The following is a 23342-nucleotide window of genomic DNA, read 5'->3' as shown; positions in this document are numbered from 1 at the left end:
CTAACCCATACTTGAAAAGTCACAATCGTCCATTGTTCCAAAACTGATTTTCTGCCAGTCTCTGATTTAATTTCATCCTACTACATTCCATCTGATATCTAAGTTTTAACTTACTGTAGAAGCTTTATTTCAGATTGCTGATTGCTCTTCACTATTGCTTATCAAAATCTAGCTCTTACCTCGCTGCTGTTGTCCACTTCATTCACGAGCAGCAAATCCAACAACGTCTCTCCTTTGCAGTTTAGCTGTCAACATACTGGTACTCACGATACTTATTTGAGATTTCAGAAATTCCTCCTTTTTCTTTCTTACACTCTAACATTATCCCAATCAATATTTAGACAATTAAGGTCCTCGTCAACCTCATCATCGATTTTACTTTAGAAAATGTGGTCATCTCCAGTATCAAATTACAACCTTAACGTATGTGATTGGTATACAATTACAAAATAACAGATGTCAAATATAGATTGCATCTTGATACTAACTACCTTTTCTTTGAAATATGAATTACAAATAGAACACTCTTGAACTAATAGTCAATAACTAAGTGAAAACAAGATATACTCAACATACTCTATGCTCATAAAAACAATCAAGAAAACATTCAAAAAGTTTAATAACCATACATGGACATAAGATACAATTTTACATGATATTTTACAATTGTCATTCTGGACTGAGATTTGATTAAATAATATCACAAAGTAAAAATAGCAAGCATGAACAATACAATTAAATCTCATACATCGAACTTTCATGGATTTATCCATCAATAATATTCAAAACATGCACCGAAAATGATGTTCATTTATACAAAAAAAATTAAAAGTAATGCACTGAAAGAATTGGGAAACATGGTCCAGATTTTACAAGGAAATGGAATCACTGGTATTTCCCCATTGAAATCAGTTCTTCTGTTCGTTTGTAATAAAATGCAAAGGTCAAAAGAACACAAAAAGCATCTATTCATTCCAAGATCAAGTCTTCTTGCTTTCAGCATTTTTAATTAAGAAATCAATACTCCAAATCAGATTAGGCATAGCATTCACAGGAATTCTGAACCCACCATGATGCTGAGCTCTTCTTCCACTGCCTGTCCAGCAAGAATTCTCCACCCTGCACTATGAGCTCTTCTCCCACCTCCAACCCTCACCCTCTTCTCAGACACCTTGCTTTGGTTCTCTCTCTATTCTGGATCTTTTACATCTCTACTTGCGGATGAGACATCAACTGGCTTGATTTCAGCACTCCTCTCTCCTCCTCAAACATTATCCTCTTTTAATGCACTGTCTTCTAATCTCTCAGCACCAATCCCAACCCTACCATAACACCCGCAAAAGGGTTGCTGTTATAGTGTGTTGGGACTGTTCTCTACATTGCTGAGGCCAGGTGGCAAATCTCAGACACCTTCTAGTACTTACCCCTTGAAAAGGACTCCACTTCAGACTATCAAAAAATTGTCTCTGACTCCATCACTAACCTCATCAACTCTGGAGAACTCCCATCCACTACCACCAAACTTATAGTTCCTTTACCCCACACTGCTTGTTTCTACTTTCTACTCAAGACCCACAAATCTGCTTGCTTCAGCCCACTGACCTCATGTCTGCAAACCTTGACTCCATTCTGTTCTCCTTGGTTTAGTCCCTTTTCACCTACACCTACAACACTTCACATGCTCTCAGTTTTGTTTTTTGCTCCTGATTCTGACAACAGAAGTCACTTGTGTGTCTCTGTCCTTAGAGTGGTCCAGATAATGGTTTGAGCAGTTTAGCAACTTTTAGGTGTTAAATTCGCTGGAGTTTATAAGAATAGGGGGTGGGGTGGGGAATCTCACTGAAACATATCGAATATTGGAAAGCCGAGATAGAGTAATAATGAAAAGGAAGTTTACTAAAGTGGGCGAGTCGAGGACCAGAGGGTATAGCCTCTTTAGCCAGAGGGTGGTTAATCTGTGGAATTCACTGCCACAGACAGCTGTGGAGGCAAAGTCATTCGGTATATTTACAGCAGAGATTGATAAGTTCTTGAATAGTAAGGGTGTCAAGGGTTATGGGAAGAAGGCAGGAGAATAGGGTTGAGATGGATAATAAATGACCAACGATGGAATAGAGGAGTGGACTCAATGGGCTAAAGCTCTTTCTTCCATTCTCAACCACATGTAAGTACATAACATTAAGCATAAATCTTTGTTTTTCTCTTCCTATATTGTGTGAAAAAAGACAAAGATACACTTGTACTGTACTATTGTAATTCAACCAGCAAGCAGAGCTGTGCAAAAATCTCCAAACATATCTAAACCTCCCATTAACTTGTCAATAGAGAATATGTTAACTGATATGTTAATGAAAATGTTAACCAGTTTGCAAAGATGCCTATCTTCAAGGCATACGACAGACATTTAAACCCTTCATATTAATACTGTTCATAAATAACAAAATCTTACTCAAACTTAAGTAACAAAATGTAACACTTCATTAACTTATTCAAAGATTGTAAAAGATATTTTAACACACTTTTCTTTTGCTGCACCTATTCTATCCACATAAATGTCTTCAACATTTCCAAAAGACCTTAAGACCATAAGACATAGGAGCAGAATTAGGCCATTTGGCCCATCGAGTCTGCTCCGCCATTCGATCATGTGCTGATCCAATTCTTCCAGTCATACCCTGCCTTCTCCCCATACCCTTTGATGCCCTGGCTAATAATAACCTACCTCTGGATAACCTGGATAATAACCTATCTCTGCCTTTAATGCACCCAATAACGGCCTCCACAGCTGCTCATGGCAACAATTTCCACAGATTTACCACCCTCTGATTAAAGTAATTTCTTCGCATCTCTGTTCTAAATGGATGTCCTTCCCTCTTGTCCTAGACTCCCCTACCATGGGAAATAACTTTGCCATATCTAATCTGTTCAGGCCTTTTAACATTCAGGATGTTTCCATGAGATCCCCCCTCATTCTCTTGAACTCCAGGGAATACAGCTGAAGAGCTGCCAGATGTTCTGCATATGGCAACCCTTTTATTCCTGGAATTATTCTCGTGCATATTCTCTGAACTCTCTCCAATCTCAGTATATCCTTTCTAAAATAAGGATTCCAAAACTGCACACAATACTCCAAGAGTGGTTTCACAAGTGCCTTATAGAGCCTCAACATCACATCCCTGCTCTTATATTCTATACCTTTAGAAACAAATGCCAACATTGCATTCACCTTCTTCACTACCAACTCAACCTGGAGGTTAACCTTTAGGGTATGCTGCACAAGGACTCCCAAGTCCCCTTGTATGTTTGCATTTTGAATTCTCTCCCCATCTAATTAATAGTCTGTCCGTTTATTTCTTCCACTAAAGTGGAAGGCATTTCTAAATGCCTCCTAAAGAATATTTATGTTTATTAGGGTGGAAATAAGACTGAGCCAGAATGTGTTGGCAACTAAAGAGCAGCTCTGCACCAATGATACAAAAAATAGCCACAGAAAATGAGCAAAAGGAATTTAATCCACTGAAGTTATGCATGTGCATAGTGCAACTAGATAGTGACAAAACATATGGGATGTTTTCCTTAATTGGCACCACTCAAAATATTAGAGCCGGGGTCTGAGCTAAAACTTTATATAACACTAGTTTAATCACACCTTCAATGCTAATATCAGTTTTGGTCAGTGATTTATAGAAAGGATACAATTTCACCTGAGGCTGCAGAGGAGATTTACAAACGTATTGCCAGGAATAGAAAATTGCAGCTGTAAGGACAAATTGAATTAGCTCAGTTTGTTTCTTTGGAAGAAAGGTGGCTGCGGAATTGCGGAGCCCAGGTAAAGAACAAATATTGAGATATCAGAAACTGCAGATACAGGAGCCTGGAGCAAAAAAGTAAGCTGCTAGAGGAACTCGCCAGGTCAGGAGGGAAATGATCACTCAACATTTTGGATTGAGACCCTTCATCCAGAATGGATTATTGGATTACTGATTTTCCTTAGCAGAGTGGTAAAATACCAGGGGGACATAGAGGAATTGGTAGAAGGATTAGAGGAGAGATGAGGAAGAACATTTTCAGAGGATGGCTAGGATATGGAATTCAATGCCTGAAAGTATAGTACAAGTGGACACTGTCATTTTTCATAAATCCTTGGTGATCTGCAGGACCACAGATCTTACACCAGAAAATGCCATAGACTAGATAGCTCTCTTTCAAATGCAAACACAATGAATCAAGCAGCTTCCTTTTGTGTGATACTTCCATGATAAGGAACATTCCAAATCTAATTTAGCTGTGGGCCCTGATACACTTTACAGCACGGCTGGTGTACCTATTATGGAACCATTCATTTAAATAGGGTAAGAAAACTTAACTTTACAATGAAGGCAAGTAATTATTTCTAAAACCTTTCAAACTACAGACATTTCCATGTTTGCCCTTACAGAATTCACAAATTGTTACTGTATAAACCAGTATAAAAATAATACTCAAAAATTGGAGATATGGAATAAAATCAGCTTTCAGGTGATTTATGTAAACAAAGAAAATACATCCAAGAGAAATTCAATCTTTTTCATCTCTCATTTCCTGACACATGGACCGATGATGTGGCTTTGCATTATGGAAAATTGCGATGCAGCCAGTCTTCCAGGCATTCAATCCACCCCTCCCCCTTAACATAGTCACCGTAAATGAAAGCAATAGTGCTACACCTGCCCCCACACTTCTTCCCTCACCACCATCTCAGGCCCTAGACAGTCCTTTCAGGTGAGGCACCACTTCACCTGCAAGTCAACTGGGGTGATATACTGTATCCGGTACTCCCGATGTGGCCATTTATACATTGGGGAGACCCGCCGCAGACTGGGAGACAGTTTCGCTGAACACCGGCGCTCAGTCCTCCAGCACTGGCGCCTTGTGGCCACACACTTCAATTCCACAGACCACTCCCACTCCGACATGTCTGTCCATGGCCTCCTCTACCGTCAAGATGAGGCCACACGCAGGTCGATGGAGCAATACCTTATCTCCCGCCTAGGTAGCCTTCTACCTGCCGGCATGAACATCCAACTCACAGATCTCCATTGATACCCCTGCCCCCCACTTACCTCCATCCCTTTCTATTATTTTAGTCTGGTTCTCTTTCTCTCTCTTTCCCCCTCACTATAATCTCCCCCAGCCTCACCTTTCTTTCTCTTTTATTTCCCATAATTCTCCACTTCCCCCTAGCCCATTTCCCTCCAGCCTATCACTTCCCAGCTCTCTACTTCATCCCTCCCCCAACTTCTTATCCCCTCTCCACCATCCCATGTTACTTCACTCCTGATGAAGGGTTTCAGCCCGAAACGTCGTCACTACCTTCTCCCATAGATGCTGTCTGGCCTGCTGAGTTCTGCCAGCATTTTGTGTTTTTAGCTTTAATTTTTTAATGTCTTCAATATTTTTCAATCTTAATTATAGAGTATTTCCACTGTTTCAAAAGCTGTCTGAACACCAGAAACATTCAATGGAAAGTAAGAAAACTCCTGAGGTTAGTTGGGATTACCATAGCCACAACAGGTAAAATGGCAATCACACAAGAGGTAAATATGAGGTGTGGGCTGCATCAAGGACAATCTGTGTAAACATTTCTTCATTTAAGAATACAAATTGTCATTATTAGCTTCTAAGAAGGTACTCACAAAAAAGAGAAATTTTGTCTTATCAGCTAGAAAAAGCTGTGTTTGGCAAGGTTTAACAAACCAATGTGAAACAAATGAAAAAACTATTTAAAAATTAAGATTTTCTTTAACTTTCCAAATTAAAATATTAATGTACCAGAATAGAATATCATTCAGAAAATGCTTGCATTATACTTTTGTCTGGTGGCTTGGATGTCACCAAAAATTATGATTTTCTTTGCAGGGGGGCAGAAGAAATTATAGACCAGTTAGTCTGACTTCAGTGGTTGGGAAGATGTTGGAGTTCATTATTTTGGATGAGGTTTCAGGGTACTTGGAGCCACATGATAATTAGGTCAGCATGGTTTCCTCAAGGAAAAATCTTACCTGACAAATCTGTTAGAATAACAGGTAGAACAAAGGAATGTCAGTGGATGTAGTTTACTTGGACTTTCAGGAGGCCTTTGACAAGGTGCCGCACCTGAGGCTGCTTCACATGTTCTATTAGTTTATTGTCTCCAGTACAATCTACTATGCGGTGGTGTGCTGGGGCAACGGCATCAACACCAGGGATGCCAACAGGCTCAATAAATTGATTAGAAAAGCTGGGTCTGTTATAGGAGTCAAACTAGACATACTGGAGGCTGTGGTAGAACAAAAGAAACTACAGAAAATCCTGGCAATTCTGGACAATGTTTTTCACCCTCTGCATGCCACCTTGGTTGAACAGAGGAGCACTTTCAGTAACACAGCAAGTAAACTGTGCAACTCCAAAGAGCGCTATACAAGGTCATTCTTACCCTTGTCCATTAGGCTCTATAATGAGACAATCTATAACTGGGGATGATGCCCTCCTGTTAGACTGTTATTAACCTCTGTTCACCACACCCAGCCATTGCAAACAGCCTGTGCAATACTTCTTATCTACCATCACTTCTTATCTGGATGGTGTGAATGCGTACCCATTACTGTATAATATTATGGTAATTCTAGCAATACCACCTTGTGTGAACTTGAAAATTTTGTATATCTTATTAAGGTAACTTATTTTTATTCTTTCTTACTTCTCTTCTAATATTTGTGTATCCGTGCACTTGTAATGCTACTGTGACACTTCAACAAACACACAAAATGTTGGAGGAGCAAACACGAGGAAATCTGCAGATGTTGGAAATTCAAACAACAACACACACAAAATGCTGGTAGAACACAGCAGGCTAGGCAGCATCTATAGGGAGAAGCGCTGTCAACGTTTCAGGCCGAGATCATTCGTCAGGAACAACCAAAAGGAAAGATAGTAAGATTTAAAAGTAGTGGGGGGAGGGGGAAATGCGAAATGATAGGAGTAGACCGGAGGGGGCGGGATGAAGCTAAGAGCTGGAAAGGTGATTGGCGAAAGTGATACAGAGCTGGAGAAGGATCATGGGATGGGAGGCCTCAGGAGAAAGAAAGGGGGGGTGGGGGGCACCAGAGGGAGATGGAGAACAGGCAAACAACTAAATATGTCAGGGATGGGGTAAGAAGGGGAGGAGGGGCATTAACGGAAGTTAGAGAAGTCAGTTTTCATGCCATCAGGTAGGAGGCTACCCGGCCAGTATATAAGGTGTTGTTCCTCCAACCTGAGTTTGGATTCATTTTGACAATAGAGGCCATGGATAGACATATCAGAATGGGAATGGGACGTGGAATTAAAATGTGTGGCCACTGGGAGATCCTGCTTTTTCTGGCGGACCAAGCGTAGGTGTTCCACGAAACAGTCTCCCAGTATGCGTCGGGTCTCACCAATATATAAAAGGCCACACCGGGAGCATCGGACGCAGTATACCACACCAGCCAACTCACAAGTGAAGTGTCGCCTCACCTGGAAGGACTGTCTGGGGCCCTGAATGGTGGTGAGGGAGGAAGTGTAAGGGCAGGTGTAGCACTTGTTCCGTTTACAAGGATAAGTGCCAGGAGGGAGATCGGTGGGAAGGGATGGGAGGGATGAGTGGACAAGGGAGTCACGTAGGGAGTGATCCCTGCGAAAAGCAGAAAGGGGGGGAGGGAAAAATGTGTTTGGTAGTGGGATCCCGTTGGAGGTGGCGAAAGTTACGGAGAATTATATGTTGGACCTGGAGGCTGGTAGGTAAGGACAAGGGGAACCCTATCCCGAGTGGGGTGGCGGGTGGATGGGGTGAGGGCAGATGTGCGGGAAATTGGAGAGATACGTTTGAGAGCAGAGTTGATGGTGGACGAAGGGAAGCCCCTTTGTTTAAAAAAGGAAGACATCTCCTTCGTCCTGGAAGGAAAAGCCTCATCCTGAGAGCAGATGTGGCGGAGATGGAGGAATTGTGAGAAGGGGATAGCCTTTTTGCAAGAGACAGGGTGGGAAGAGGAATAGTCCAGGTAGCTGTGAGAGTCTGCAGGTTTATAGTAGATATCAGTAGATCAGCCGTCTCCAGAGATGGAGACAGAAAGATCAAAAAAGGGGAAGGAGGTGTTGGAAATGGGCCAGATAAATTTGAGGGCAGGGTGAAAGTTGGAGGCAAAGTTAATGAAGTCGACGAGCTCAGCATGCATGCAGGAGGCAGTGCCAATGCAGTCGTCAATGTAGCAAAGGAAAAGAGGGGGATGGATACCGGTATAGCCTTGGAACATGGACTGTTCCACAAAGCCAACAAAAAGGCAGGCATAACTGGGACCCATACGGGTGCCCATGGCTACACCCTTGGTTTGGAGGAAGTGGGAGAAGCCAAAGGAGAAATTATTGAGAGTAAGAACTAATTCCGCTAGACGGAGAAGAGTGGTGGTAGAGGGGATTTGGTTAGGTCTGGAATCCAAAAAAGACCGAAGAGCTTCGAGACCATCTCGGTGGGAGATGGAGGTATATAGGGACTGGAAGTCCATGGTGAAAATAAGACGGAGGGAGCCAGGGAACTTAAAATCATTGAAAAAATTCAAAGCATGAGAAGTGTCACGAACATAGGTGGGAAGAGATTGAACGGGGGGGGGGGGGGGGATAAGACAGTGTCAAGGTATGCAGAAATGAGTTCAGTGGGGCAGGAGCAAGCTGAGACAATAGGTCTACCTGGACAGGCAGGTTTGTGGATCTTGGGTAGGAGGTAGAAATGGGAAGTGCAGGGTGTGGGAACTATGAGGTTTGTGGCAGTGGATGGGAGATCACCAGAGCTAATAAGGTTGGCGATGGTATTGGAGACAATGGCCTGGTGCTCCTTAGTGGGATCATGTTGGAGGAACTCAGCAGGTCAAGCAGCATTTATGGAAAAAAGTATTGTACTTTTTTTCCATAGATGCTGTCAGGCCTGTTGAGTTCCTCCAGCATTTTGTATGTTGCTTGGATTTCCAGCATCTGCAGACTTACTCGTTTGTTACACTGTAATTTTCTTTGGGACCAATAAAGTGTCTATCTTTCTTTAACAAGATAAGAGTCCATGGTATTACAGGGAAGATATTGGTGATAGAAGATTGGCTGACTGGCAGGAGGCAAAGAATGGCAATAAAGAGGGCCCTTCCTGGTTGGCTGTTGGTAGCTAGTGCTGTTCGTCAGGGGTCAGTGTTGGGACTGCTTCTTTTCATGTTATATATCAATGATAGCTTTGTGGAAGCAGGATGTCTGCAGAAGGACTTAGAAAGAGGGGAAGAATGGGCAAAGCAGCAGCAGATGAAATATAGTGTAAGTAATATTGAAATGTTGTGGGATATTGGTACCTCGGATTGAGTATTTGGAAGTTTGGTTGAACGCTGAGCATGGCACACTTTGTAGATGTTTCGGCACCAATTGAGAAGCCATCATTAATATGTAGTTAAGGGCGTTGTCTCCTCAGAATGCTGGCTTATATAATCCTCCAGGGTCCAAATGGATATTGATTAGATGTTGTGATCTGACTGGCTGTTTCAAAACAGTGAACAGTTTAGCAGTAGAAGATTCTGATCGGCTAGCTTACAGGGTGGTCTGTTGGAAGTATTTGCTTCACTGTCCAGATTCCAAGATTACTGGCAATTTGCTGATTGTTGACATCATTGTTTCTCTTTTCATATACCAGATCTATGTAAATGTGTTTGTTGATGAATCCTTCTGTAGATAACCACGCTTCAAGAAATTTGTGTTCTTTTCGTGTTCTTGCTTCAGTCAATACTCTGGCTGTCTTCCAGTTGAAATGGTGTCGTTTTTCGTCTTCATGAGCCGATACTAGCGAAAGTGGGTTGTGCCTTCTGCTCGCTAGCTGATGCTCATGTAGCCTGGTTGATAATTTTCTTCTTGTTTGATCAACGTAGTATTTGTCATAGTCACTGCACTTGATTTTGTAGATAATATTTGTTCTATCAGTCACTTCTTGTTGCACTTTGAGTTTTGATAGATGCCTCCTCAAAGATGCAGTTGGTTTGTGAGCAGCTGTGATGTGTTGCCATAAAAGTATTGCTGTCATTTCCAAGATGTTCTTTATGTATGGCAATATAATTCATTTATTTAACGTTCATGCAGTTTAGTTATTCAGGATTCTGACCTTGAGGCACCTTCGGATGAAGCTTCTTGGATATCCATTCTGTTGAAAGGTCTTGAAGAATGTCTGCATACATTTTGCCAAGCTCAGCGATAAATCAAACTTCCAATGTAAGGAAGTGCATGGTCATGCATTTTGGTAGAAGGAATAGAGGCGTTGACCAGTTTTCTAAACCAGTGTTTCCCAACCTGGGGTCCAATGATCCCCAGGTTAATAGCAGGGCCCATGGCATACAAAAGGTTGGGAACCCTTGTTGAAAACACAGAGAAATTTCAAAACTCAGAGGCACAAAGGGATTTGGGAGCCCTCATGCAGGATTCTGTAACTTGCAGATTGAGCAGGTGGTAAGGAAGGCAAAAGTTAACATTCATTTCAAGAAGATTAGAATATAAAACAAAGGAGATAATGCTGAAACTTTAAAGGAAGTAGTCAGGCTGCACTTGGGAGTATTGAGAGCAGTTTTGCGTCCCTTATCTGAAAAAAGATTTGCTGGCATCAGAGGGGGTCTGGAGTACATTCATGAGAACAATTCCAGGAATGAAAGGGTTAACCTATGAGGAGTGTTTGATGACTCCAGGCCTGCACTCACTGGAGTCTGGAAGAATGACTTTTGAAACCTATCGAATATTGAGAGGCTGAGATAGAGTTGATATGGAGAGGATGTTTCTTATAGTGGGGGAGTCTGGGACCAGAGTGCGCAGCCTCAGAATAGGGAGAATATTCCTCAGAATAAGGAGGAATTTCTTTAGCCAGAGGGTGGTGAATATGTGGAATTCATTGCCACAGACAGTTGAGAGCCAAGTCATTGGGCATATTTAAAACAGATTTTGGTAGGTTATTGATTATTCAGTGCATCAAGGGTTTTGGGGAGAAGATAGGAGAATGGGGTTGAGAGGGATAATAAATCAGGCACGGTGGAAATAGCGCAGTAAACTCAATGGGCCAAATGGCCTAATTCTGCTCCTATGTCTTATGGCAGGAGTTCCCACCCTGGGGTCCATGAACACCTCAGTTAATGGAAAGTGTCCCTGGCATAAAAAAGGTTGTAAACCCCTGTCTTATGGTATATGACAGTAAGAAATTACTGAGGTATAGATGAGTGGAACAGATGCAGAAATGGAAGACATTTCAGGTCAGCAAGACTGTTCAGCCTTAATTATCATGTACTGCAATGTTTGCATGTTCAATTAACTACTTATTAGGGTGTGATGCAACACATAAATTAAAACAGATCCTAACAGATACCTGCTATAAATTCAGAGTATACCAAGTGATTCAGGGCAATCTGCCAATGGATATTTTAATCTAACAAAGGGCTATTCTATCATTTTAATCACAACCTACAGTTTTTTTTTAACTGAACAAAGGGTATTAAAACATAAAAGGTTTAACTTATTCCATACATACTTGAGTTGTGTTCTGCAGTAATTTTCTTGCAGGCATCTTGTTCCTTTGAAGTGAAATGACATTCATTTTTGTAGAAGCACTCTGCTGATACTGAAAACTGATGCATTAAAAGAATAATCAGGCTTACAGGAGAACACTTCACTTGAATTTCTTGTCATATTCTCAGTTTTCTCAGCTTCATGAAACAAACAACTTTTATTTATGTGGTCACAAACAAATATTTGATCACAAAGAAAAGGATGTCTAAAAGTTCAATTCTGATTGCAAAAACTCATTTTGCAAAACAAAATAATCAGTGCTGTGTGTTTGATTATAAATTGGAAATGAAGAATTAATTTTAGACTTCACAAGGCTGTGAATTACATTTACAAAGACAGCAATTGCTCTGCCAATCCAGCATTACAAATCCTTCAAATCTATATTTTTCTACAGAGAGATGGCATATGTGGAAAAGGATTACCATATTTAAATATCCAAACCAGGAAAATTAGACCAGCATTTAGAAGATCACCTAATGCCCAAATGTGTGTGCATTCTTTTTTCAGGGACATGTTCCACTTACAGCTTTATTGCAATATAAGACCAAAAGATACAGGAGCAGAATTTGGCCCCTCGAGCTTGCTCTGCTGTTTCATCATGTCTGATTCCATTTTCCTCTCAGCCCTATTCTCCTGCCTTCTCCCCGTATCCCTTCATGCCCTGACCAATCAGGAATCAATCAAATGCTGCCTTAAATATACATTAAAAACTTGGCCTCCACATCTGCCTGTGGCAAAGAGTTCCATAGATTCACCACTCTCTGGTGAATGAAATTCCATATCATCTCCATTCTAAAATGACGCCCTCTATTTTGGGGCTGCATCCTCTGGTCCAAGACTCTCCCTCTGTAGGAAGCATCCACTCCACATCCACTCTATTAATGCCTTTCACCTTTTGATAGGCTTCAATGAGGTCACCAATCATTCTTCTGAATTCTAGTGAATACAGGCCCAGAGACATCAAACACTCTTCATATGACAAGCCATTCAATCCTGGAATCATTTTCGTGAACCTCATTTGAACACTCTCCAGTTTCATAACGTTCTTTCTAAGATAAGGGGCCCAAACCTGCTCACAAAACTCCAAATGAAGCCTCTCCTGTATTTATGTCTAAGTTTGCACATTGTATTGGAGGGATAGGAAGGTAGGCAGAGGGGTTGGTGTGGCTCTGCTGATAAAAAAAAAGGATCAAATCACAAGAAAGATATGACATAGGATCAGATTATATTGAATTCTCATGTGTTGAGTTAAACTACAAGAGTAAAATGACCCTGATGGCAGTTATATACAGACATCCAAAACATTAGCTGGGATGTGGATGAGGGAATATAACAAGAAATAGAAAAGGCATGTCAATAGGGCAATGTTATGATGGTCATAGGAGATCTTAACATGCAGGTAGACTAGAAAATCAGGTTGGTAATGGATCTCAAGAGAGAATTTGTTGAATGCCTACGATACGACTTTTTGGTTCAGCTTGCTGTTAAATCTACTAGCGGATCAGTGATACTGGATTGGGTGTTAAGTAATGAGCCAGAGGTGATTAGGGAGCTTCAAGGTAAAGGAATCCTGAGGAGGCAGTGATCACAATATGATTAAGTTCAACTTGAAATTTCCTTGGGAGAAAGTGAAGTCTGACATAGCAGTATTTCAGTGGAGTAAAGGAAATTACTGTAGTATGAGGGAGGAGTTGGCCAAAGTAAATTGGAAGAGACGCTGGCAGGGATGACAGCAGAACAGGAATAGCTTGAATTTCTGGGGAAAATGAGGAAGGTACAGGATGGATGTATTCTAAAAATAAAGAAATACTCAAATGGCAAAATAGTACAACCGTGGCTGACAAGGGAAGTCAAAGTTAATGTAAAAGCAAAAGAGAGGGCATACAACAAAGCAAAAATCAGCATGAAGACAGATGATTGGGAAGCCTTGAAAACCCTGCAGAGAACAACTAAAAGAACCATTAGGAGGGAAAAGATGAAGTATGTAAGCAAGTTAGCAAACAATATCAAGGTGCATAGAAAAAGCTTTTTCAAGTATATAAAAAATAAAAGATGAGAGTGAACATAGGATTGTTAGAAAATGAGGTTGAAGAAATAATAACGGGGACAAGGAGAGGGTAGATGAACTAAATGAGTATTTTGAATGTCTTCACTATGGAAGATACTAGCAGTGCGCTAGGTGTTGAATGATGTGAAGGAAGAGGTGTACAGTTACTATTACAAGGGAAAAGGTGCTCAAAAAAATGAAAGACCTGAAGGTGCTTAAGTCACCCAGACCAGATGAACTGCACCCTAGGGTACTGAAACAGGTAGCGGTAGAGATTGTGGACACATTAGTAATGATCTTTCAAGAGTCATTGGACTCTGGCATGGTTCTGGAGGACTGGAAAATTGCAAATGTCACTCCACTCTTTAAGAAAGGAGGAAGGCAGCAAAAAGGAAATTAAAGACCAGTTAGCTTGACCTCAGTGGCTGGGAAGATGTTGGAGTCAATTGTTAAGGATGTAGTTATGGAGTACTTGGTAACACAGGACAAGATAGGACAAAGTCAGCATGGTTTCCTGAAGGGAAAATTTTGTCTGACGAACCTGTTGGATAGATAAAAGATGAACTGGATGTTGTATATTTGGACTTTCAGAAGGCTTTTGAGGCTGCTGACTAAGTTAAGAGTCCATAGTATTACAGGAAAGTTACTAACATGGTTGGAGCATTGGTTGATTCGTAGGAGGCAGCAAGTGGGAATAAAAGAATCCTTGTCAGGTTGACTGGCAGTGAATAGTGGTATTCACAGGGGTCGGTGTTGGGACCGTTTCTTTTTATGCTGTATATCAATGAATTAGATGATGGAATAGATGGCTTTGTTGCCACATTTGCAGATGATACAAAGATTGGTGGAGGGGCACATAGTGTTGAGGAAAAAGGGAGGCTGCAGAAGGACTTAGACAGATTAGAATAGGCAAGAAAATGGCAAATGAAATACAATGTTGGAGAAAGCACTGTCATGCACTTTGGAAATTGAAATAAATATGCAGACTATTTTCTAAACAGGGAAAAAATCCAAAAATCTGAGAGGGATTTGAGAATCCTTAAGGTTAACTTGCAGGTTGAGTCAGTGGCGAGGAAGACAAATGCAATGTTAGCATTCATTTCAAGAGATCTTGAATACAAGAGCAGGGATGTGATGCTGAGGCTTTATAAGTACTGATGAGCCCACGCCTTGAGTATTGTGAACAGTTTTGGGCTCCTCATCTGAGAAAAGATGCGCTGGCATTGGAGAGGGTCCAGAGATGGCTCACAAGGATGATTCCGGGAATGAAAGGGTTATTACACAGAGAACAGTCTATGTTCCAAGCTTACACTGGTGTCCATCCCCCACTTTTCTGACACTACATCAACAACTACATTCATACTGTTTCCTGTACCATGCGGAGCTCATCAACTTCATCAACTTTGTCTTCAACTTTCACTCTGCACTCAAATTTACCTGGTCCATTTCCGATACTTCACCTCCCTTTCTCGACATCTCTTTCTCTGGAGACAGCTTATCTGCTGATGTTGTCATAAATGCACAGATTCTGACAACTACCTGGACTATATCTCTTCCCACCCTGTTACTTGTAAAAACGCTGTCCTCTTCTCTCAATTGCTCTATCTCCGCCACATCTGCTCTCAGGATGAGGCTTTTCATTTCAGACTGAAGAAGTCCTTCTTTATCAAAAAAAGGGATTTCCCTTTCTCCACCATCAACTGCATCTCTTCCATTTCATGCATGTCTGCTCTTACCCCGTCTTCCTGCCACTTAACCAGGGATAAGGTTCAGCTTATCCTCTCTTACCACCCTACCAATCTCCCCATCCAGCATATAATTCTCCAGAACTGACACCATCTCCAACAGGATCCCACCACCAAGCACATCTTTCCCTCACCCCCACTTTCTGCAGGGATTACTTCCTACGCGACTCCCTTGTCCATTTGTCCCTCCCCACTGATCTCCCTCCTGGCACTTACCCTTGTAAGTGGAACAAGTACAACACCTGCCCCTACACCTCCAACCTCACTACCATTCAGGCCCCCAAAGAGTCCTTCTAGGTGAGGTGACACTTTACCTGTGAGTCTGTTGGGGTCATATATGATGTCCAGTGCTCCCAGTGTGGCCTCCTGTATATCGATGAGACTCAACATAGATTGGGAGTGTCTCACTGAGCACCTACACTCTGTCTGCCAGAAGAAGCGGGATCTCCCAGAGGCCACCCATTTTAATTCCACTTTCCATTCCCACTCCGATATGTCAATCCATGGCCTCGTCTACTGTCGCGATGAGGCAACACTCAGGTTGGAGGATCAATACCTTATATTTCCTCTGGGTAGTCTCCAACCTCGAACATCGATTTCTTGGAACTGCTGGGAATTGCAAACCCCCCCCCCCCCTTCACCATTCCCCATCCCCTTTTCCCTCTCTCACCTTAATCTCCTTGCCTGTCATCGCCTCCCTTTGGTGTTCCTCCCCCTTCTTGTTTTCTCCATGGCCGTTTGTTCTCTCCTATCAGACTCTCCCTTCTCCAGCCCTGTATCTCTTTCACTATCAACTTCCCAGCTCTTTACTTCATCTCTTCCTCTCCTGGTTTCACCTATCATCTTGTGTTTCCCTCTCTCTGCTCCCCCACCTTTAAAATCTCCTCATCTTTTTATCTCCAGTCCTGCCGAAGGGTCTCGGCCCAAAACGTCAACTGTAATTTTTTTCCATAGATGCTGGCTGGCCTGCTGAGTTCCTCCAGCACTTCATGTGTTGACTGGATTTCAACTGCCACTTCTTTGCTTATTCTCCTAATCTATCCAAGTCCTTCTGTGGCCTCTCTATTTCCTCAAAACTACCTGTCCCTCCACCAATCTTTATATCCTCTGCAAATTTTGCTATCAATTTCATCATCCAAATCGTTGACATATAACATAAAAAGAATTGGTCCCAACACTGATCCCTGTTGAACACCACTAGTGGCAGCCAACCATAAAAGGCTCCCTTTATTCCCATTCTTTGCCTTCTGCCAATCAGCCACAGCTTTATCCATGCCAGAATCTTTGCTATAATACCATTGGCTTGTTAAGCAGCCTCACGTGTGGCATCTTGTCAAAGGCCTTCTGAAAATCCAAGTACACATCAAACAATTCTCCATGTCTATCCTGCTTGTTACATCTTCTAAGAATTCTAACAGATTTGTCAGTCAAGATTTCCCTTGATGAAGCCATGCTGACTATAGCCCATTTTACCATGTGCCTCCAAGTACCCCGAAACCACATCCTTAACAATCGACTCCAACATCTTCCCAACCACTGAGGTCAGACTAACTGGTTTATAGTTTCCATTCTTCTGCCTCTCTCCCTTCTTGAAGAGTGGAGTGACATTTCCAGTTTTCCAGACTTCTGGAACCATTCCTGAATCTAGTGATTCTTGAAAGATAATTACGAATGCTTCCACAATCTCTTCAGCGACCTCTTTCAGAACTCTGGGGTGTACACCATCTGGTCCAGGTAACTTATCTACTTTCAGACTTTTCAGTTTCCCAAGAACCTTAAATCTAGTTATGGTAACTTCAGACACTTGATAATCCCTTACACCTGGAATTTCCACCATACTGCAAGTGTCACCTACAGTGAAGACTGATGCAAAATACTTGAACAGTTCGTACACTATATTGTCGAGCCCCATTATTACCTCTCCAGCATTGTTTTCTAGTGGTCCAAAATCCACTCTCGCTTCTTTTGTACACTTTGTTTCTGAAGAAACTTTCAGCATCCTCTTTAATATTATTAGCTAACTTACTTTTGTATTTCATCTTTACCTCCTTAATGACTTTTTAATTGCCTTCTGTGGGTTTTTAAAAGCTTCAAAATCCTCTAACTTTCCACTAATTTTTGCTCTATTATATGTCCTCTTTTTAGCTTTTATGTTGGCTTTGACATCTCTTGTTAGCCAAGGTTGTGTCATCTTTCCTTCTGAATACTTCTTCCTATTTGAGATGTATATATCCTGTGCCTTCCGAATTGCTTCCAGAAATTCCAGCCATTCCTGCTCTGCCATCATCCCTGCCAGTGTTCCTTTCCAATCAATTCTGACCAACTCCTCTCTCATGCCTCTAACTTCCTTTACTCCACTGAAATACTGATACATCTGACTTTAGCTTCTCGTCAGATTTCAGGGTGAATGTGATCACTTGCCCCTAAGGCTTCTTTTACCTTAATCAATTCCGGTTTGTTACACAACACCCAATTCAGAATAGCTGATCTTCTAGTGGGCTCATCTCTAAAAGGCCATCTTGCAGGCACTCATGAATTTCCCCTCCTGTAATCCAGCACCAACCTGATTTTCCCAATCTACATGCAATCTGCATATTGAAGTCTCCCCGACTATTGCAACATTGCCCTTTTGGCATGCATTTTCTATCACCCAACGTAATTTGTACGCCACATCCTTACTACTGTTTTGGGTTCTGCATACAACTCTCATCAGGGTCTTTTTACCCTTGCAGTTCCTTAGATCCATCCACATGAATTCAACACCTTCCAACCCTCTGTCACCTTTTTCTGATGATTTTATTTCATTTTTTACCAACAAGGCAACACTACCCCCTCTGCCTTCCTGCCTATCCTTTCAATACAATACGCATCCTTGGACATTAAGTTCCCAGGTATAACCTTTTAGCCATGATTCAGTGATGCCCACAACATCATACCTGCCAATCTGTAACTTTCCTGTGAGTTTATCTACCTTATTCCATATATTGTGCGCACCTTCAATCCTAAATTCAAACTTTTCAATTTTGTCCTCCTTTTATGTGGAAACTCATCCTGTTGACTACAATTTTGTCATATTAACAGCCTTTCCTCACTATACTTTGCCTGTTTGTGAACCAGCTAACTCATCTTCCGCCACACACACAAATTCAGCAGGCCAGGCAGCATCTATGGAAGAAAGTACAGTCGAAGCTTCAGGCCAAAATGTCGACTGTACTATTTTCCATAGATGCTGCCTGGCCTGCTGAGTTCCTCCAGCATTTTCTGTGTGTTGCTCCGATTTCCAGCATCTGCAGGTTTTCTCTTGCTTACTTCATCTTCAGTTCTATTGGCCGTCTTTCCCACAATACCTCTTGTATTTAAATAGCGGCAGCTCAGGAGACAACAGAAAACTGGCAGAGGTATCAGATTCAGTGAGCAAAAGCACAATTCAGGAGTTTTGAGGATGGACTTTGTTGGTAATAATGAAGCTGCCTTTGAGAAGAAAGACATTGAGTGCAAAAGCACAAGGGGAAAGGAGCCACCAATGGTGTAGCAAGAACAAGGAATGGGATTCAGTTATGCAATTGGAAATTGCACTGAGTTGCATAGTTGAAGGTAATCAATTCTATTAAGAGGACAAAATACAGAAATTTCCAGCTACAAATTCATAAAGGCTACAGCCTGCTTAATAATTGAGGCAGTTAATACATGATGTATTAACTACCTAATATTAATAAATCACATAGAGGAATGTGTTTAGACCTATAGTATTTCTGTTTCAAGTTTTCCCTGACACAGAATTTATGAAAACATCCTAGTTGAAGAACGTACATCTTACATTGAGTCAGCCAAACTCATACAACTCAGCAATGAACCCCGGGGGTCCAAAATCCACCAAATTTTGGAAAGAAAAAGTGACAATTTGCATTCGCTCAGCAATTTCCATGGCATTTTCAATACATTCTAAAACTAGTCATGATCAAGACAACATCCATGAAGTACAAACACAAGAAAAACCGTAGATGCTGGAAATCCAAGTAGCACACACAAAATGCTGGAGGAACTCAGCAAGGCAGGCAACATCTTTGGAAAACAGTACAGTTGATGCTTCAGGCCAAGACCATTCGGCAGGACTGAAGTATAATTGTTAATGTAGGAAATATAGAAACTAATCCACCTATGCAAAGTTAAAATGACTAAATATAACTTTTTTTAAAAATATCAATTAGGGATAAATACTGCCCACAACACTTCTGAAAGGCCTCATATGATCATCTTCAAATGAGTGCTTTTACATTCACCCATATTCAGGCAGAGTTTTGGTTAACTTTTCACCTGAAGGATGTCATTTCTGCTGGTGCAGCACTTATTTTGTTCTACATGAGGGTGTTACCTTGTGCATATCTCTGGACTATGCTTTCAAGTCCATAACCTTCAGAATTAAAAGGTCAAAGTGCTACCAACTAAGCTACAACTGACATGTCATTGAACCACTATGTTAATACATGTGCAGAGTGATTCAAGTAGCTTACCTACCAAAATTAACTCCTAAAATTTATACAATTATGCACATATTTGGAAGAGTTTTCTCATAAAATCAAAAAAAAAACACTTACTTTGCCGCCTGGTATATTTGGCCTGAGGAAACAAAAACAATTTTTCAATATTGACTATTAAGAGAAAAATTTAAATGCAACATTTAACTACATGTTTGCCCGTAATCATTGTGTTCTTGTCAGCACTTTTCAAACCGTTTAATGTAATCAAAGTGTAATATTTGTTGTACCAACACAATGAATGAAATAAGGTTAACACTGGAAATCTGAAATAAAAACTGCTTTGTTAATCAACATACAATGAGAGGAGATAACCAATATTTCAGGTTGATGACCTTTCATCAGAACTGGGAACAGAAATGCACAGATTTTAAGATGTCAGGTTGCATGGAAGAGGATGAGAGAAAGAAGTAGACATTTTCCTACAAGGTAGAAAATTTTATCACAGTCGATTATAAAATAACATAGCACAGAAACAGGCTTTCCGACTAACTCATTCATGCCGACCATAGAACTTAGAACAGTACAACATAGGAATACGCCCTTTGGCCCACATTGTTGGGCTGAAACAATTAAATTAATCAAATGGCCAACTAAACTAATCCCTTCTGCCACACAATGTCCATATACTTCCATTTTCCTCACATTATTGTGCCTTTCTAAATGTATCTTAAAAATCTCTGATGTATCTGCCTCTACCACCACCACAGGCAATGCATTCTACGCACCCTCCAGTCTCTGTGAAAAATATATTCCTCAGATTCCCTTTCAATTGTCTGTCTCTCAGCTAAAACCTATAACCTCACATTTTAGACACCTCTACCATCAGAAATAGACAGTAGCTTAGCACCCCATCTCAGAATTTTATACCACTTTCTCATGTTACCATTCAAACTCCTTTGCTCCAAGGAAAAAAAGACAAAGCTTATGCAATCATTCCTGCAAAAAGAAATTGCTGAGGTATTTGTAACATCACTATTGTACCAGAAGACTGGAGAATAGCAAATGTTGTGTCTTTATTCATGAAAGGCAGGTAAAGACAGACCTGTTAGCCTAACATCTGTGGTGGCTAAGATGCTGGAAAGCTTTCTGAGGAATAAGATATATTTACATTTGAAAAAAAGGGTTTGGTTAGGGGTAGCCAGCATGCTCTGCTCATGGGAGATCTTGTCTTATGAATTTGATTAAGTTTTTTTTTGATGAAGTGACAAGGAAGGTTGACAAGCAGAGGGTGGCAGACAATTTATGTGGATTTCCTTTTAGGCTTTTAATAAGGTTACACGTGGTAGGCTGTTTTGGTTAATCAAAGACATACAATGCCAATATGGAAACAATAACAGAACATAGAAATCTACGGCACATTACCTTCAGCCCACCATGTTGTGCCGACCATGTAAACTACTCTAGAAACTGCCTCGAATTTCCCTAGTGCATAGCCCTCTATTTTTCTAAGCACCATGTACCTATCTAAGATGCTCTTAAAAGATCCTCTTGTATCTGCTTCCAACAGTGCTGTCAGCAGTGCATTCCACGCAACCACCACTCTCTGTGTGGAAAAACTTACCCCTGACATCACCTTGGTCCCTATTTCCAAGCATCTTAAAACTATGTCCCTCATGTTGGCCATTTCAGCCCTCGGAAAAAACCTCTGGCTATCCACATGATCGATGCCCCTCATCATCTTAAACATATCCATCAGGTCACCTCTCATCCTCTGTTGCTCCAAGGAGAAAAGACCAAATTCACTCAACCTATTCTCATAAGGTATGCCCTCCAATCCAGACAACATCCTTGTAAATTTCCTCTGCACTCTCTCAAAAGTATCCATACATCCTTCCTGTAGTGAGGTGACCAGAACTGAACACAGTATTCCAAGTGGGGTCTGACCAAGGTCTCGTATAGCTGTAACATTACCTCGAACTCATTCCCATGGTTGATGAATGTCAACCTGCACAGGACCCCAAGATCTCTCAGATAATAAAGAAAGAAATTATTGGAAATTATGTTTTATTTTGCTGGAAATTAAAAGGAATAATCAAGAACATTATTCTAAAACCAAATGTAATGCCCTGGTTAAGATCTGTACTGCTCATACTGTAGGGTATTTCATTTAGTAGCTTTCTGTCAAAGTAGTGTGTCCTGCTGATAGTGTTTGGGTTTTGGTTAAAGAAAAGGGGCTGTGATGTTCAATTTAGGAATGTTGTGTCAGCCAATCAGGATGGTGGAATTGGGAAAAGGTTCCAGAGAAAGCTCAGTGAAGAGAGATTTATGATGAACATTGATGGCGTTCGTGGTCCTTTCGGCAAGGGATGTAGAAAGAAGACTGGGAGAGACGGCCATAGGATTCAATCCCATGGGAAGACGCAATTGCAAGGGGTCCTTCGCGCATTGAAGAAGTCCAAGATGAAGTTTTACCAGTGATTAGTATGAGAATTTGTGAGTAATGGTCACATCAAGCTTTTGGAAGATAGGAGCTCCAACACTGTGCAAATTTAGACTGGTTTAGTTGTAATGAGCCCTTTTATTTTTTCTTTTCCTCTTAATAACTGGATGATAAAACTGAAATAAATAAATACACTTTCCTTATAATTGTATGCAGTGTATGATCTGTTATTTCTTGCCAATGGATAATTGTATATGGGTAGTATTTACACAATATTTGCTCAAATCAGGGTTTTGTTAATTGAAATATCCCAGCTTTCCTGTTTGGTTGGACACATATCATACCAACTCAAGATGTATTTTGTTTAAGAAAGGTGGCTATCTCACTGATGAGTCCATTGGCTATTAGCAGAGCTGGCTAACGAGTCAAGTTTCAAAACGAGCCTGGTGAGGTGGCTTCACAAGATAATAAAACAATGATGGCATTATCTAATATTTAGCCTAAATGTATTTCAGAACCATCCACCTTCAAGATTTAAAAAAGACTAAAATTTATCAAGTAGCAAAAAGCAGAATAACTTGAAGCTATGAGATCTACACTCAATATAAGTGTGACAACTCATTTTATAGAGAGAATAGAGTCATAGTCATAGAAAAGTACAGCATAGAAACAGACCCTTCAGCCTATTTAGTCCATGCTGAGCCATTTAAACTGCCCACTGCCATTGACCTCCACTGGGACCATAGCCCTCCATGCCACTACCAGCAACGTACCTATCTAAACTCCTCTTAAATGTTGAAATCGAGCATACAACATATGTTGGTAGCTTTTTCCATGATTTCACAACCTTCTGAGTGATGTTTCACCTCATGTTTGTCTTAAAACTTTTTACCTTTCACCCTTAACCCATGACCTCTGTAGTCCGATCCAAGTGGTAAAAACCTGCTTGCATTTACCATATCTACACCCCTCATAATTTTGTATTGCTCTATCAAATCTCCCCTCAATCTTCTGTGTTCCAAGGAATAAAG

The 23342-nt window shown here is 41.0% G+C and overlaps 1 protein-coding gene across 9 annotated transcripts in view; it reads right to left on the bottom strand.

The window, feature by feature from the left end:
* cnsta (consortin, connexin sorting protein a) overlaps positions 1–23342 on the bottom strand; it is a 103951-nt gene that overhangs the window by 39990 nt on the left and 40619 nt on the right. For all 9 annotated transcript variants that reach the window (XM_059985574.1, XM_059985576.1, XM_059985577.1 and 6 more), the window contains 2 exons: positions 19989–20010; positions 11564–11660 (listed from right to left, as the gene is read on the bottom strand). In XM_059985574.1, coding sequence (XP_059841557.1) covers positions 11564–11660; positions 19989–20010 — 119 coding nt within the window. The remainder of the gene's footprint in view (positions 1–11563; positions 11661–19988; positions 20011–23342) is intronic.

This window comes from Hypanus sabinus, chromosome 12 (assembly GCF_030144855.1).
Source record: "Hypanus sabinus isolate sHypSab1 chromosome 12, sHypSab1.hap1, whole genome shotgun sequence".
NCBI classification, from domain to species: domain Eukaryota; kingdom Metazoa; phylum Chordata; class Chondrichthyes; order Myliobatiformes; family Dasyatidae; genus Hypanus; species Hypanus sabinus.
The sequence above is the reverse complement of the archived record's forward strand: the minus strand, read 5'-3'. Positions and strand labels throughout refer to the sequence as shown.